We start from the raw sequence: 13,497 nt of genomic DNA, 5'->3' as shown, positions 1-13,497 counted from the left end.
AAGAGATAAATTAAGGTAATGAATTAATACCTCACCAGAATATCATATATATCAAATTAGGCAGGTAATACGTATACCTATATATATATATATAGGTAATATATATATATATATATACGTAGGTAATATATATATATACACGTAGGTAATATATATATATATATGATATTCTGGTGAGGTATTAATTCATTACCTTAATTTATCTCTTCTTGTAGTAACCAGCCTATATATAGTGCGATATATGCGGGTCCATGCATACGTAGCTATTGTATGGAGGTCTCGTATGTATGCTAATATTCATATTAAATCCTTAAACTAAAAGAAAATGTTAATTTTAATTACAAATTATATTTAAATTTAAATTTAAATTAATAAAATAATAGTATAAATTAATTAAAATTATAAACTAAATAAATCAAATTAATTTATTAAAATAATAATAAACTTTAAATAAATCAAATCCTATGTATTGAAAATAAAATCCATAAAATCAAATGAGATTTGATTTTTATAAAAAGTTACACGTAACTAAATAATGACACGATTATGGGAAGAAGGCAGTGGGTAGAAAAATAAAAGGAGGAAGAAAATTTTGAGGAAAGGGAGGAGGCTAAGAAAGGAAAATTTCAGAGAATCAATCTTACTGAGAGGAAGAGTTCAATTGTTCTTAAGTTTTTGGGTGATTTTGGTCTTTTGGTAACGGGAGCGAGAACGGCAGCAGGAGCAAATTCTGAGGCATCTTCAACCACAGTAAGCTAGGTAAGTACTCAACAATGAATCAATGAAATTTTGATGTTATGAATTATGTTTAAGTTCACAAAATAGTTTCCATATTTTGTTAAAGGAAAATGTATGAGTAAATCAGAACCTTACATTCTTGTTGAATAAATTACAACTTTACATTCATGTATGAGTAAATTAGTGAACCTTACAAATGTGTAAATGTCTACTTTGAAGGTTAAGATGTGCTCAAGCATCGATAAAAATGTGTGAATCATATGCCCACATGAGGATAGTAAAGTGCAAACATGAATCTTATCTATTCATATGAAATATGCAAATGATTCATAAAAAATAAATAGAGAATTACCTATAGCACGTCCTTCAAGAACTATAATTGCATGCCTATTAATATCATGGAACAAGGCTTCTTGTAATTTGTCAGTGACCACACCGAAATTATCATCATTTTCACGTACAAAAATTCCATGTCCCTACAAAAGAAAAAGCATAATCATCTCAAAATGAGAGTTGAAAATCTATGAAAATAACAATAAAAATATGAATAGATTTAAACTTTTCAATGCGTCAGAAAATATGCACCAATTGGGTTGTTCAATATTTTTTTATACAAGCGTGAGAGAGTGACATATTTCAAGACTTTAAGAGATATCATTAATTTGAGAAAGGAGTATGCAACTTGTTCATAAATAAGTATTATTTAGCTTTTAATTTATATGTACATTTTTAATAACATGTTTTATCTTGGTGCAAAATGAGAAGAGATTATCTTAGAAATAATAGTGAATGGTCTATGTTCTAAATAGATTCGTATAAATTTGTATAAAGATACAATCAAGATATCTCTTTCATTAATCGGTTTAAATTATTTGCTTTGAACAAATCAAAAGAAATCTAATACTAATGATTTTGTACATTTCAAACAAAATTGTATAATAAAATATTATTAAGATGGAGATTTCATTGACGAGATTAAAAGATCTTCTTTCATTAAATAAAAAAATCGAGTAGTGATGATTCTTTTACAAAAGAAGAGATTCTATCACAAAGGATTTGCGTTCTTTTATTTCGAAGGAAAATTTCATGGAATCCCCCCTCTTCCTTAGAATATCTGAATGGAGGGCAGCTCAACCACTAGCCAAAATAGTGGTTGATAACCCAAAAGGCTCAACTGGGTTTGAGCTTGCAACTAATGGCCTCCTCATCAACAATATGCCCTACAAATGGTTTAACCAAGGGAAGCTCAACCGCTAGACAAAATAGTTGTTGGTAACCTCAAAGGACTCAATGGGCTTTGAATCTGTGAACTATGGCCTCCTCATCGATAGCATTCCCTAGACAAATGGTTTAATTGACTGAGCTAACCCTTGGGGATTCAAATTATATTTTTATTCTGTGTTATTTACATCGATATAACTTCTACCAAAATTCAATATGGTCTAGTTAGTCTTTAAACCTTGTTTAAGTTCTAGAGGAATTGACAACCAAGTTAGGCTAACTCTAACTGATATCACTATAAAATCTAGGTGAACCACACACCCACCAGTCACCACACATGGGCTAGGTAAGGTTTGAACCAGATGTTACAATGAGTTCCTTAACAATAAACTCCAACTGATCTACACCACTGGGGTGAAATGTTGTTTAAGTTAGAAGGTAACATATTAACTAATTCTCTGCATTAGAAGGCTCAATTTAGCTCTATATAAAAGATTTTACCTAAAGTTTTGTGCAATGAATCTCTTCCTCTTAAATCTCTTTAATACTAAAACTAATATCATGATAAATAAAGAAATTCTTAATTGTTTGTATAAGGAACAACTATTCAAATCATAACATGATGGATTCACAATGAAATCTCCAATAAAACCTAATCCAATCAAGAAAAAAATACAACAAAAATGAAAAAACACTTAAATGATGAACACAAGAGACATCCTTATAATACCTATTACCACAAAATTTGACAACCTAATGCAAAGCCTTAGTGAGGATTCTACATTTGTAACAGGGTGTTGCTACACAATTTTGCACAATTTTGGCTAAGGAAGATAACCCATCATTTTCGACTTAGGGACTTAGGAGGCAATTCGACTTTATTTGGTTGCTAGTGGAATGTGGGGGCCAACCACATGAGAATTCGGGTTGTGCCATTCGAATGGCTTGGATGGAAGTCGAATAGGTGGATGGAGGGGCCCACATGAGGTAAGGGAGGACCAAGGAGTTATTAGGAGGAAGCAACTCTCATTTTGGGATTCAGTCTTACCTCTTGCAAACAAAATTACTTGACTACTCGTTCTACTGTTTCGCTGAGTCAACTGGAGGTTTAGCCACGAATCTCTCAAGCAAGAGATTCAACCTCTTCTTCGGGGGACCTTCCATGCCCACCTAGAGAGGTAGTTCCATAAGTATTTCAGGAGTTTCAAGGGTGTGTTATAGCACTACCATTCAGTCAGAACAGGGAATGTGTATTTCAGGGTAGTTGGAGAATACGCAGGGGGGTTTGGAGCCATCAGAGATCAAGTATTTGCCGGAAGAGTAAGTGGACTGGGAGAGAAGCAATAGACCAACAATCTCTTTGCTAGGATATTCCGACACATAGGAAATAGTTAAGTACAACTTGGTCTAGGTTAGAGTTAGGTATAGAGTTAGGTAAAGTGTGTTTCTTTACCGTTGTACATTTTGTAACTTACAATCCGACGGTCACGATATGTAGTGATCCGACGGTTCAATCTCACCTCGGTATTACCGACACTTGATCCGTGGCTTGACACCCGATTGGTCCATGAGTTCTATTTAAAGCGCATGGAGGGTCATTGTTCGGGTAATCCGTGCATGAGAGAAGCTTATGTAAATTTTCATTCTTTGATTAATAAATTGCCTGTAGTACCCACGTTGGGACAGGCCGTGGACTGTTTCCCTCTTTGAGGGTTTTAACCACGTCAAAAATACTGGTGTATTGATCTGTGATCTGGTTGTGAGCGGTGTCCTTTTGGTATTCTTTCTGAGGAACTTACCCTGTAAATTCCTACATGGTATCAGAGCTATTTGAGGGCCGCGTCCGTTGGTGATCCAAATCTGAAGCCGGTAGAACTGCATGCGGCTGTCGTTTCCTAGATCTGCTGTTTCTGACTGCTTTCGGGCCGAGAGGACTGCTCTGTTGCGTTCGAAGCATCTGTTCCAGTGAGGAACCCCTTTCGTTTCACGCGAAAAGGTTTCTGGTAGCCCTAGCTGCGTCATTTTTCAGATCGGGAGGTATACAGTGTTTTTGCAGTTTACTGTTATTTTCTCTCTTCTTATTTCGGTTTCGTTTTATTTAGCCTTTTTTTTAACCGGATCTATACCTTTCATTTCTGCGTATGCTCTTTGCCCTGCGACTCTGTGTGATCTGGGCAAATCAGAAACAGAAAGGAAGGATTTTTCTCATGCGTATGCTCTTTTCCCTACACCTTAGTGTGATCTCGGAAAATCAGAAACATTGAGAAAAATATTTAGTTTTTCGGCTAAAGCTAACTTTGAGCCGCAAGGTTCATTTTTTTAAAATATCTAGTTTTTTGGCTAAAGCTAACCTCGAGCCGCAAGGTTCGTTTTTCTTTGCATATTCGTGTTGGGTTTTGTGTTTTGTGTTTTGTAGGGAAAAAGAGCTTTCTCAAAGCGAGCACGCAAACCAAGGCCCCCCCCCTCTCTCTCTCTCTCTCTCTCTCTCTCAAATTTTTTGTATAGATCAATTGGTTCAAAGCTATTTTAAGAGAGTAGAGGTCTTGGGTTCAAGTCTCCATTTTGTGGGGGCGGATTTTTTCATTCCCGCACATTCGCGCACTTTGTCGGCAACTTCAACAATTTTTTTTCAAAAAGCCATAACTTCTTCATCCGGAAGCCTTTTTCAGAGCCATTTTTTTTAAAACAGCCTAATTTTTCGAGATCTATCCATTGGAACACTTACTTTCAACATCTTCAGCTTCAGTTTTTAAAAAAAAATGGAAAGTCCATGCCAAGTCATTCTTGACAACACTAACTACTTCCAATGGGTAGCCTACATGGAAGATTTACTTAGAAGTAAAGGTCTCTACAGAATAGCCACAGACCAAGAGAAGAAACCAAAAGATGAAGACAAGGCTGCAAAATGGGAAAATAGACAAGATCAAGCACGTGGTTTGATAGGGATGTCTATTTCTCCTGATCTTAGATTCCATATTGCAGAACTTGAGACTCCTCATGAAGCATTGGAAAAAATCGCTAAAGTTTTTGGGATTAAAAATGAAATTAGTGCCCATCAACTTGAAAATGAGTTGCTTACTTTGGATCCTAATAATTTTTCTTGCATTGAAGATTTCTTGTCCAAATTCAAGACCCTTAGATATCTCTTGGAAGGTGTTAAGGTTAAGAAAGAAGATGGTAACCTTATTTATTCCATCCTTACTAAGTTGGGACCAGCCTACTCTGTATTTGTTTCCACTTTCCATTCTACAAGGGAAGCTTTCATTTGTCAAGGAAAAGAATACAAGGCCCCTTCCTTTGACTCCTTTTGTGATTCCTTAATAAGAGAACAAGAAAAACTCTTACACCTTGGTCTTCTTAATCTTGGAAACTCTTCCAAGAAAGCGTTAGCCGCCCAGCAGCAACCAAATTCAAAGAATCCTAAGTCATATCCTAAAAAGAATGGTCCTAAACCAAACAAGGGTCCTAAGCAAACTCAGCCTCAAAATGAAAGATCATTTCAGCAAAATGATAAGACCAATAAAAACAAATGGAAGAAGACTGATAGACATTGTAACTTTTGTAATCGAGATGGCCACTTAGAATCTAAATGCTTTAAGAAGATGGAAGCCTTGGAAGCCGCAATGAAGAAACATAACATCCATGTGGAGCATACTTCAACTTCAACTTCCGGAATGGCACTTTCTGCATGTCGTTGTCAATCATCTCAGTCTGGTTATGCATTAAATGTATCTTCTTCTTCTCCTTCTCATGAGTGGCTCATTGATTCTGGAGCCTCTTATCACATGGCCAAAAACCAAGACATGTTTTCTTCTTTAAATGATTGTAACACCAAAAATATATATGTTGGTGATGATAGATCTCTTAATGTTGTAGGGACTGGAACTGTTCATCTAGACAATGGTCAGTTTAATGATGTATTATGTGTTCCAACCTTATCCTGCAACCTTCTATCTGTATATCAGATAACTCATTCAGGTGAAGGTAAAATTGTTGAATTTTCACCTCATGATGTTGTAATCAAGGATCTGAGAGATCCTAAACAGATTCTAGCTACTGGTATTGCTGATGATTCCACAGGGTTGTATAAGTTTCACAACCTTGGGTCATCAAATCTTCCCTCAGTATTTGTTGCTCATAATGATGAAGTGAGCAAACTTTGGCATGAGCGATTTGGTCACTTTAACTATCGCTCCCTTCAGCATCTATGTAAAGAAAATATGGTGACAGGTCTTCCTATGGTATCTTGCAGAGATGGTGTTTGTTCCGGATGTGTACTCGGAAAACATCATCGGGACAGTTTTGACAAACGTGCCTCTTGGCATGCCTCAGCCCCTTTACAGCTTGTGCACGGTGATTTATGTGGTCCACTTCCTGTTGCTTCATTCTCTGGCTGCAAGTGTTTCTTAAATTTCATTGATGATTTCTCCAGACGCACTTGGGTATACTTCTTAAAACTCAAGAGCGAAGTATTTAACACATTTTTGGCCTTCAAATCCTTTGTTGAAAAACAATCTGGACATCAAATTCTTAAGCTAAGAACTGATAATGGTGGAGAATATGTTAAAAACACATTCATCAACTTTTGCACCGAAAATGGAATTCAAATGCAACATACTGTTCCATACACTCCACAACAAAATGGTGTAGCTGAAAGGAAAAATCGCACCTTAAAGGAAATGGCTAATTGTATGCTGCAATCTAAAGGACTCAGTCTTAGTTTTTGGGCCGAAGCAATTAATTGTGCAAATTATATAATCAATCGATCTCCTACTAAGGTTCTAAAGAATATCACTCCAGAAGAAGCTTGGAGTTCCATTAAACCAGATGTAAGTCACTTTCGTGTTTTTGGAAGTGAATCATGAGCCCATATTCCAGATGAAAAACATAATGCTTTAGAACCTAAGAGTGAGAAATGTACTTTTGTTGGATATTCTGAAGATGTAAAAGTTTATAGACTTATTCCATTTAAGTCCAAAAATGTTATCATTAGAAGAGATGTAAAATTTGATGAAAATAAATCGGCCTGCGAGCCTAGTCCGGCGGATGTGCCACCTCTTCCTATCTCTTCTACTTTTGCAAACATTTCTTCTTCAGATGATGAAAGTGAGGATGATAATCCTCCCCCACCTTCTCAGGATCCTCAACTTCCAAGATGGGTCCGTGCTACTCGGGATGCAGCAGGTGATCTTGCCGGTGATCCTACAGATCAGGACGTACACGTTCTCAGTTTGAAAGAGCCTCTTCTTTACTGGCTCAAGCTCCAGTAAATCATGATCCTGACACTTTTGCAGAAGCTTCAGGCCATCCACATTGGGAAGCAGCTATGAATGAAGAATATCATTCATTGTTGACAAATGATACATGGGATCTTGTTCCTCTACCAAAGGGACGCAAACTTGTAAGATGTAAATGGGTTTACAGAACCAAGTATGGACCAGATGGGAAAGTTGATAAACATAAAGCTCGTCTTGTTGCTAAGGGCTTTTCACAGGTTGAAGGCATTGAATACACTGAAACCTTCTCCCCTGTTGCCAAAATGAACTCTATCCGCCTTGTTCTTTCCCTTGCTGCCTCTTTAAAATGGGAAGTCCATCAGATGGATGTTAAATCTGCCTTCTTGCATGGGGACTTGCAGAAAGAAATCTATATGGAACAACCCATTGGCTTCATACAAACAGACTCCAGCCTTGTTTGTCGACTTAAGAAATCCCTTTATGGTCTCAAGCAAGCTCCTCGGGCTTAGTATGCCAAAATGGATAGCTTTCTTTTAGAATCTGGCTTTTCTAGGTGTCATTCTGACAATACTGTCTACACCAAGAAAGTGGGCAACTCTCTTATCATCCTTGTTCTTTATGTTGATGATCTTATCCTTACTGGTAGTGATCCCAACCTTATAAACCATGTGAAGTCTAGCCTCAAAAGGAAATTTGAAATGACAGACTTAGGACACTTCCACTATTTTCTCGGTCTTCAAGTCTTGCAATCCAAGGAGGGTATTTCCCTTTCCCAGTCCAAGTATGCTTGTGATATTCTTCGTCATTTTCACATGGAAGACTGTAAGCCAGCCCCTTTTAGTGATCCTATCTGCCCATAAAGCATACTTGATTTTGCTATCCCAAGATCTTTTATTATCTCCTACTATCTTCTTGATAATGGTTATGAGATTTTTATTACTTGATTCAGCAAGGCCATTACCCTGAGGATAGTAATTTGATGAATGAGATAAAACAATGTCATACTTGAAACAAAAAGATGAAAATTCTAAAGAACTAAAAGCCTTGGCATTATCAGTAGTGCTCTTAGTAGGGATGCCAAATCTAGTAATGATATTATTTTCATTGAAATCCATAATGAACTTTTCAGTGGCATTCTTAGCAACGATGGCTTCAACCCATTTAGTGAAATAATCAATAACAGTCAAAATCCATGAGTAGCCATTGCTAGAAATTTCATGAAACTTCCCAATGAAGTCCAGACCCCAATGCTGAAAAGGTGCCTTCACAACGACAGGTTGTAAGGGCAGGGCAGCAAGCTTTTGTTTCCCAGTGAACAGTTGGCAAGCTTGACAACTTCTAACAAACTTATGCACATCAAAAAAAAATCGAACGCCAATAATAACCAACTCTCAGAAATTTGTGGGCAATAGTTCTAGCAGCTTAATGACCACCACAAAATCCTGAATGAAACTCAGAAACTAACTTTTTGGACTCAATTTCATCAACACACCTAAGTATTATGCCCTCAAGATTTCTCCATCCAAGGCCATCCTTCATAAGGCAATACTTAGTGGCTTTTAGCCTAAGAGCCCTTCTCTTATGAGCGACTAAATGGTTAGGACATGTAAGATTTAACAAGTACTAAATAATGTCCTTGTACCACTCATGCTCTCCTAATCTTTGAAACTCAGACGAAGATAGATCATTAAGACAAATCAAACTAAGAGCCTTTTCATTACCTTCGGTCAAAATTTGAGCCAAGCCTTGGCCTTTGACTAGCTTGGTGGGTTTGATCTCTAAATCATATTCTTGTATTTTAGTAACCCGCCTAGCGCGAGTCCCTAGGCAATTGGTTTGAGTTAATATATCTTTAACAGCAGAATGTGGGACAAAAGCAATGACTTCTTACCAATTAGTACCTTCTTTCAACTTTGTGGCATCATGCCTATCAAAGTGTTGTTCTAAAGAAACCACATTCCTAGGAGTAGGATTTATGATATGCTCATGATTATCAAATCCATCCTCCTCAGAATTTATCCGAAAATTTTCGAACTCATCCAAATTATCAAGAAAACAAATCACTTGCTTTTCATCATTAAAGACTTGCCAATCCTCTGAGTTATCTAAAACAGAAGGTCTAAATATAACCATTTTAATCTTATCGTCAATTAGACCATTAGACAATTGCAAATTAGAAGCAGTGACGGCAAGTTCATCTGCCAAACTATTATGCTCTCTTGGGATAGCTTCAAGGTCAAGGGCATCAAAGTATTCCATAGTACCCCATACATCATTTCGATAGTTCTTTAACCTTTGATTTTTGCATGTAAATTTATTTTTAAGTTGCATGATAATTAAGTCAGAATCCCCCTTGATGCTAAGCAACTTAATTCTTAAAGCCTTTGCCAACTCAAGACCCAACAACAAAGATTCATATTCAACAACGTTGTTGGTTGCTTCGGTTCCAATCGATAGGCAAACTTGAAAATATGACCAAGGGGAGATTTCAATACTATTCCTGCACCTTTATCATGCCTAGACGATGCACCATCAAAATACATGTACCAAAATTTATCATTGATATCCCTAATCTTTTTATCAACTTTATCATCAGAAGGAACTATGAAATTAGACATGATAGCATAATTCCCAATGTCGAATTGTTCTTTAATTATCTCGTTATGAGGTCTCTTAGGATCTTCAACATGGAATTTTCTCTCGAGCTCTCTATTAAGTCTCACAAAACCATCACCTCTAGGAGAAGGAATCATAGCATATGACCAATTCATTTGAATACTCCCACCTAAATCAAATTCCTATTTTCTAGATAAAAGCGTACCCCAAGCATCAGGCACATCAAAAACAACAATGTCCATAACAATCATAATGTCAGGGTAAACTGATAAATGAACTTGTAAATCTTTGATCAAACCATGTACTTCAATCTTCTTAGAATCCATGGCACATATATTGTAATAGGGTCTAGAAACTCTTAAATTAAGTTGTTCCATGACCCTCTTAGTCATGACACAAGCTGATGCACCAGAATCCAATATGTAATTATTCAATTTGTACCCATTAACCATCAAAGTGATAAAGAAAGGCTGATGATCTTTGTTATCCGAGTCTAAACTTTGCAAGTATATGAGAGCATTGTGAAAATCAACTTCTGCGGTCTTCTGTTGAGAAATATTTGCTTGAGGACCTTGAATAGCTTTTAGTAACTTATTTCTTTGGGAAGGGATTTTCACAATCTCGGAGACAGGAACCCAGATTTTCGCATTGTTAAACCAACTTCCCAAATCAACATCTAATCTAGAGTTTAAACCTGGTTTAAAGGTTCGAGGGGGAATTGGATTCCCGCTCTGATCTTTATCCCTTCTCTGATAAGTTAAACCTTTGTCTCTAGCAATTTCCATGATTTTCTCTAGAGAGGGTTTTTCGCCATATAACTTAGCCAAAACATCATCTTCATTTTCAAGATTATTTATACCAAAAGTTGACAAGGGATGCATAACATCTCGACTATTTTCCTTAACTTCCATCCAGTCATTCAAGGCCAAAGGAAACTCTTTACCCACTACATTTATTTGATCACCTGCCCAAAACATTCCATTATCCAAAATTCTTCTAACAATGGGGCAAGTAGCCTCTTCATGAAGAGCATCACAAGCCCAACATTAAGGCGGAGCGTCATCGACCAAATTAGTAAGCGGATTAGGAGGTCTCTGCTCACTAGATTGAGCCTTCTTTTGCCAATTATTATTTCGATTATTATTATTATTTCTAGGCTGGAAATTTTGAGTTTGAGCTCTTTCCATTTGGACCAACTTATTTTGCAAAGTAGCTAATTCCTTAACATGGTTAGAGGTTAATTTCTCTTGGTTAATCTCCATGCTTTCAATCTTTTGGAGCAATTTCTGAACAAGCTCGCTATCAGGTTCTTGAACCACTTTTCCTTTAGGTTCCTTTAATTTCATTGCAGCCCTATCAAACCCTGGGATCTCAGACTTCCCAGATGTTGCCTTGTCCTTTTCAAGCTCTATTGCTAAGGCTTGACAATCCATGTAATCAGGAAGTTTAGCGCGTCTCAACTCATAGGAAGGCTTAGGGCTAAAGGCATCAACATAAAAATCTCGAAGAGATTTGTCGATAGGTTTATAATATTGAGGTAATTCCTTAATAATATCATTAAACCTTTTGTTAAATTCTTCAGTGGTTTCATTCTCTCTCTTTTTTATTATGCTAATAGCTTTCATGAGGTGTCTTCCTTCTCTCTTATCTCCATACTTTTCTTTAAAGGCATTAACAATCGATTGCAAGGAATCAAATGAATCACGGGGCTTTTCCATAAACCAATCTAAAGCGTCGCCCTCCAAGGTTAGAACAAAAAGGGTCATTCTAACATCTTCATGATTAAAATCAGCAACCCTTGCATATTTTCCCAACCATGAGCTAAAAGATTTCAGATGAGAGTTAGCACTGATTGCATTATTTCCCTGAAAGATAGGCAATTTATCCATCCCATTCTTTGGAATATCATTGGGATAACCTAGAATGTTATTAAAATCGCAAGGAGCAAATATGTCCATGATGTCATGCTCGACCGGGCTAGTAAAAAGAAAATGGATATCAGAGAGGGCTTCTTGTCCGAGGTTAACAAGAAGTGTACGAGAAGAGAGTTTGTGCAATCATACTCTGAGAGCCCTTTCAGGATCAAGAGTAGGATTGACCAAACTGCTTTGATGACTTCTAGTACACACTCTTGCAGAGGATAGATGAAGTGGAGTCGCCACCCGGACAAAAAGTGTAACACGGAAAAACTCGAAAGGAAGGAGTCAAAGACAGGAAAGGACGAGAGGAAAGAAATGAGACGAATGTCAAGGAAACTAAGGACAGAAAAAACGCTATCCCCGGCAACGGCGCCAAAAAATGTTGCCGCACATAGTGTCTAAGCACCCCGACAATGCTCAGATCAGGGGTTGTCACCTTGATCCCCAATCTCTCCGTTTAAGCCGTCTGTCTATTAGCAGGCTAAGGGGGGTAGACCCTATGGGATAAAAGAGAACCAGCTGTGAATCAGTTGGCTTGGGAGACACTGCGGGGGAAACAAGCACTTGATCAATATTTAAAATTTGATTGGATCTTTAAATGTTTAAGACTAGTGCCTTCGCTAGATGAAGTGAAAACTGAGTAATATGAACTGAAATCTGAGTAATTAGTTTGTTGTGGCTGCTTAAGAAATAGAAATATGAACAAACCCTTTAATAATTGCTTGAAAATAATTACTGAAATGTCTAGCATACGATGAGCATTAAAACAATCAAGCAATAATGATCAATTTCAATGACATAGCAAAGCTCCAGCAATTAAATTTTCAAAAGATCGAATACTTTGAATAACCACGAATCTAACCTAAAACATATAGAAAATCGAGATAAAATCAAATTTTGTTTGCATGTTTGGTGTGTGCAAGTTAGCCCGTGGAACAGACGAGACGCAACGAGGGAACGAGGGTCAACGGACTAGCTGGTTTGCTGCGTATGCAGGTCGACGAAGGTGAGGGTAGTGAGGGGAAGGGATAACAGGTCGAAGACAAGTTTGATGGTTTATTTTGATGCAGGTTAAAGGGGAGAAGGACCCGCGCGCAGGGTTTTTGCTGGTATGGCTGCAAATCGAGCTAAGGTCATGGAGAAAGGAGCTAGAATGAATGCGGATAAGGACGACAAGCACGCAGGGGGGTTTGGAGGTTTGCATGTTCGGTGTGTGCAAGTTAGCCCGTGGAACAGACGAGACGCAATGAGGGAATGAGGGTCAACAGACTTGCTGGTTTGCTGCGTATGCAGGTCGACGAAGGTGAGGGTAGTGAGGGGAAGGGATAACAGGTCGAAGACACGTTTGATGGTTTATTTTGATGCAAGTTGAAGGGGAGAAGGACCCGCGCGCAGGGTTTTTGCAGGTATGGCTGCAACTCGAGCTAAGGTCGCTGAGAAAGGAGCTAGAATGAATGCGGATAAGGACGAAAAGCATGCAGGGGGGTTTGGAGACTAATGGAGAGCGTTGGACGTTTAGGGAGAAGACTGCGTGAGGGAGAAATGGTAATGAAAATGGAGGAAAGGGCTTGCAACGGGCAGGGGTTTTGGAAATCCAGGATATAGCGCTCGCTTGAAGGAAGAAAACGCGGGCCTGCAAGGAGAGGAGGAGGTTTCTCACAAACCGAAATCTCTCTACAGTGAATAAAATAGAAACCCCAAGCGGTAGACAAGTCCGAGAAAACCTCAAGAAGCGATCAAAATACCCAGAAATTTTCCAAAATAAT

The 13,497-nt window shown here is 37.7% G+C and overlaps 1 protein-coding gene across 2 annotated transcripts in view; it reads right to left on the bottom strand.

The window, feature by feature from the left end:
- The window catches only part of LOC149222991 (general transcription and DNA repair factor IIH subunit TFB1-1-like), a 505,404-nt gene that overhangs the window by 192,354 nt on the left and 299,553 nt on the right, over window positions 1–13,497 (bottom strand). For both annotated transcript variants that reach the window (XM_089383212.1, XM_089383213.1), the window contains exon 13: window positions 1,091–1,214. In XM_089383212.1, coding sequence (XP_089239338.1) covers window positions 1,091–1,214 — 124 coding nt within the window. The remainder of the gene's footprint in view (window positions 1–1,090; window positions 1,215–13,497) is intronic.

Source organism: Pinus tabuliformis, chromosome Q, assembly GCF_031772625.1.
Source record: "Pinus tabuliformis cultivar Carrire ecotype Pingquan chromosome Q, CPIR1, whole genome shotgun sequence".
In the NCBI taxonomy this organism is placed as follows: Eukaryota; Viridiplantae; Streptophyta; class Pinopsida; order Pinales; family Pinaceae; genus Pinus; species Pinus tabuliformis.
Note: the sequence above shows the minus strand (reverse complement) of the source record. Positions and strands in the feature narration are given on the sequence as shown.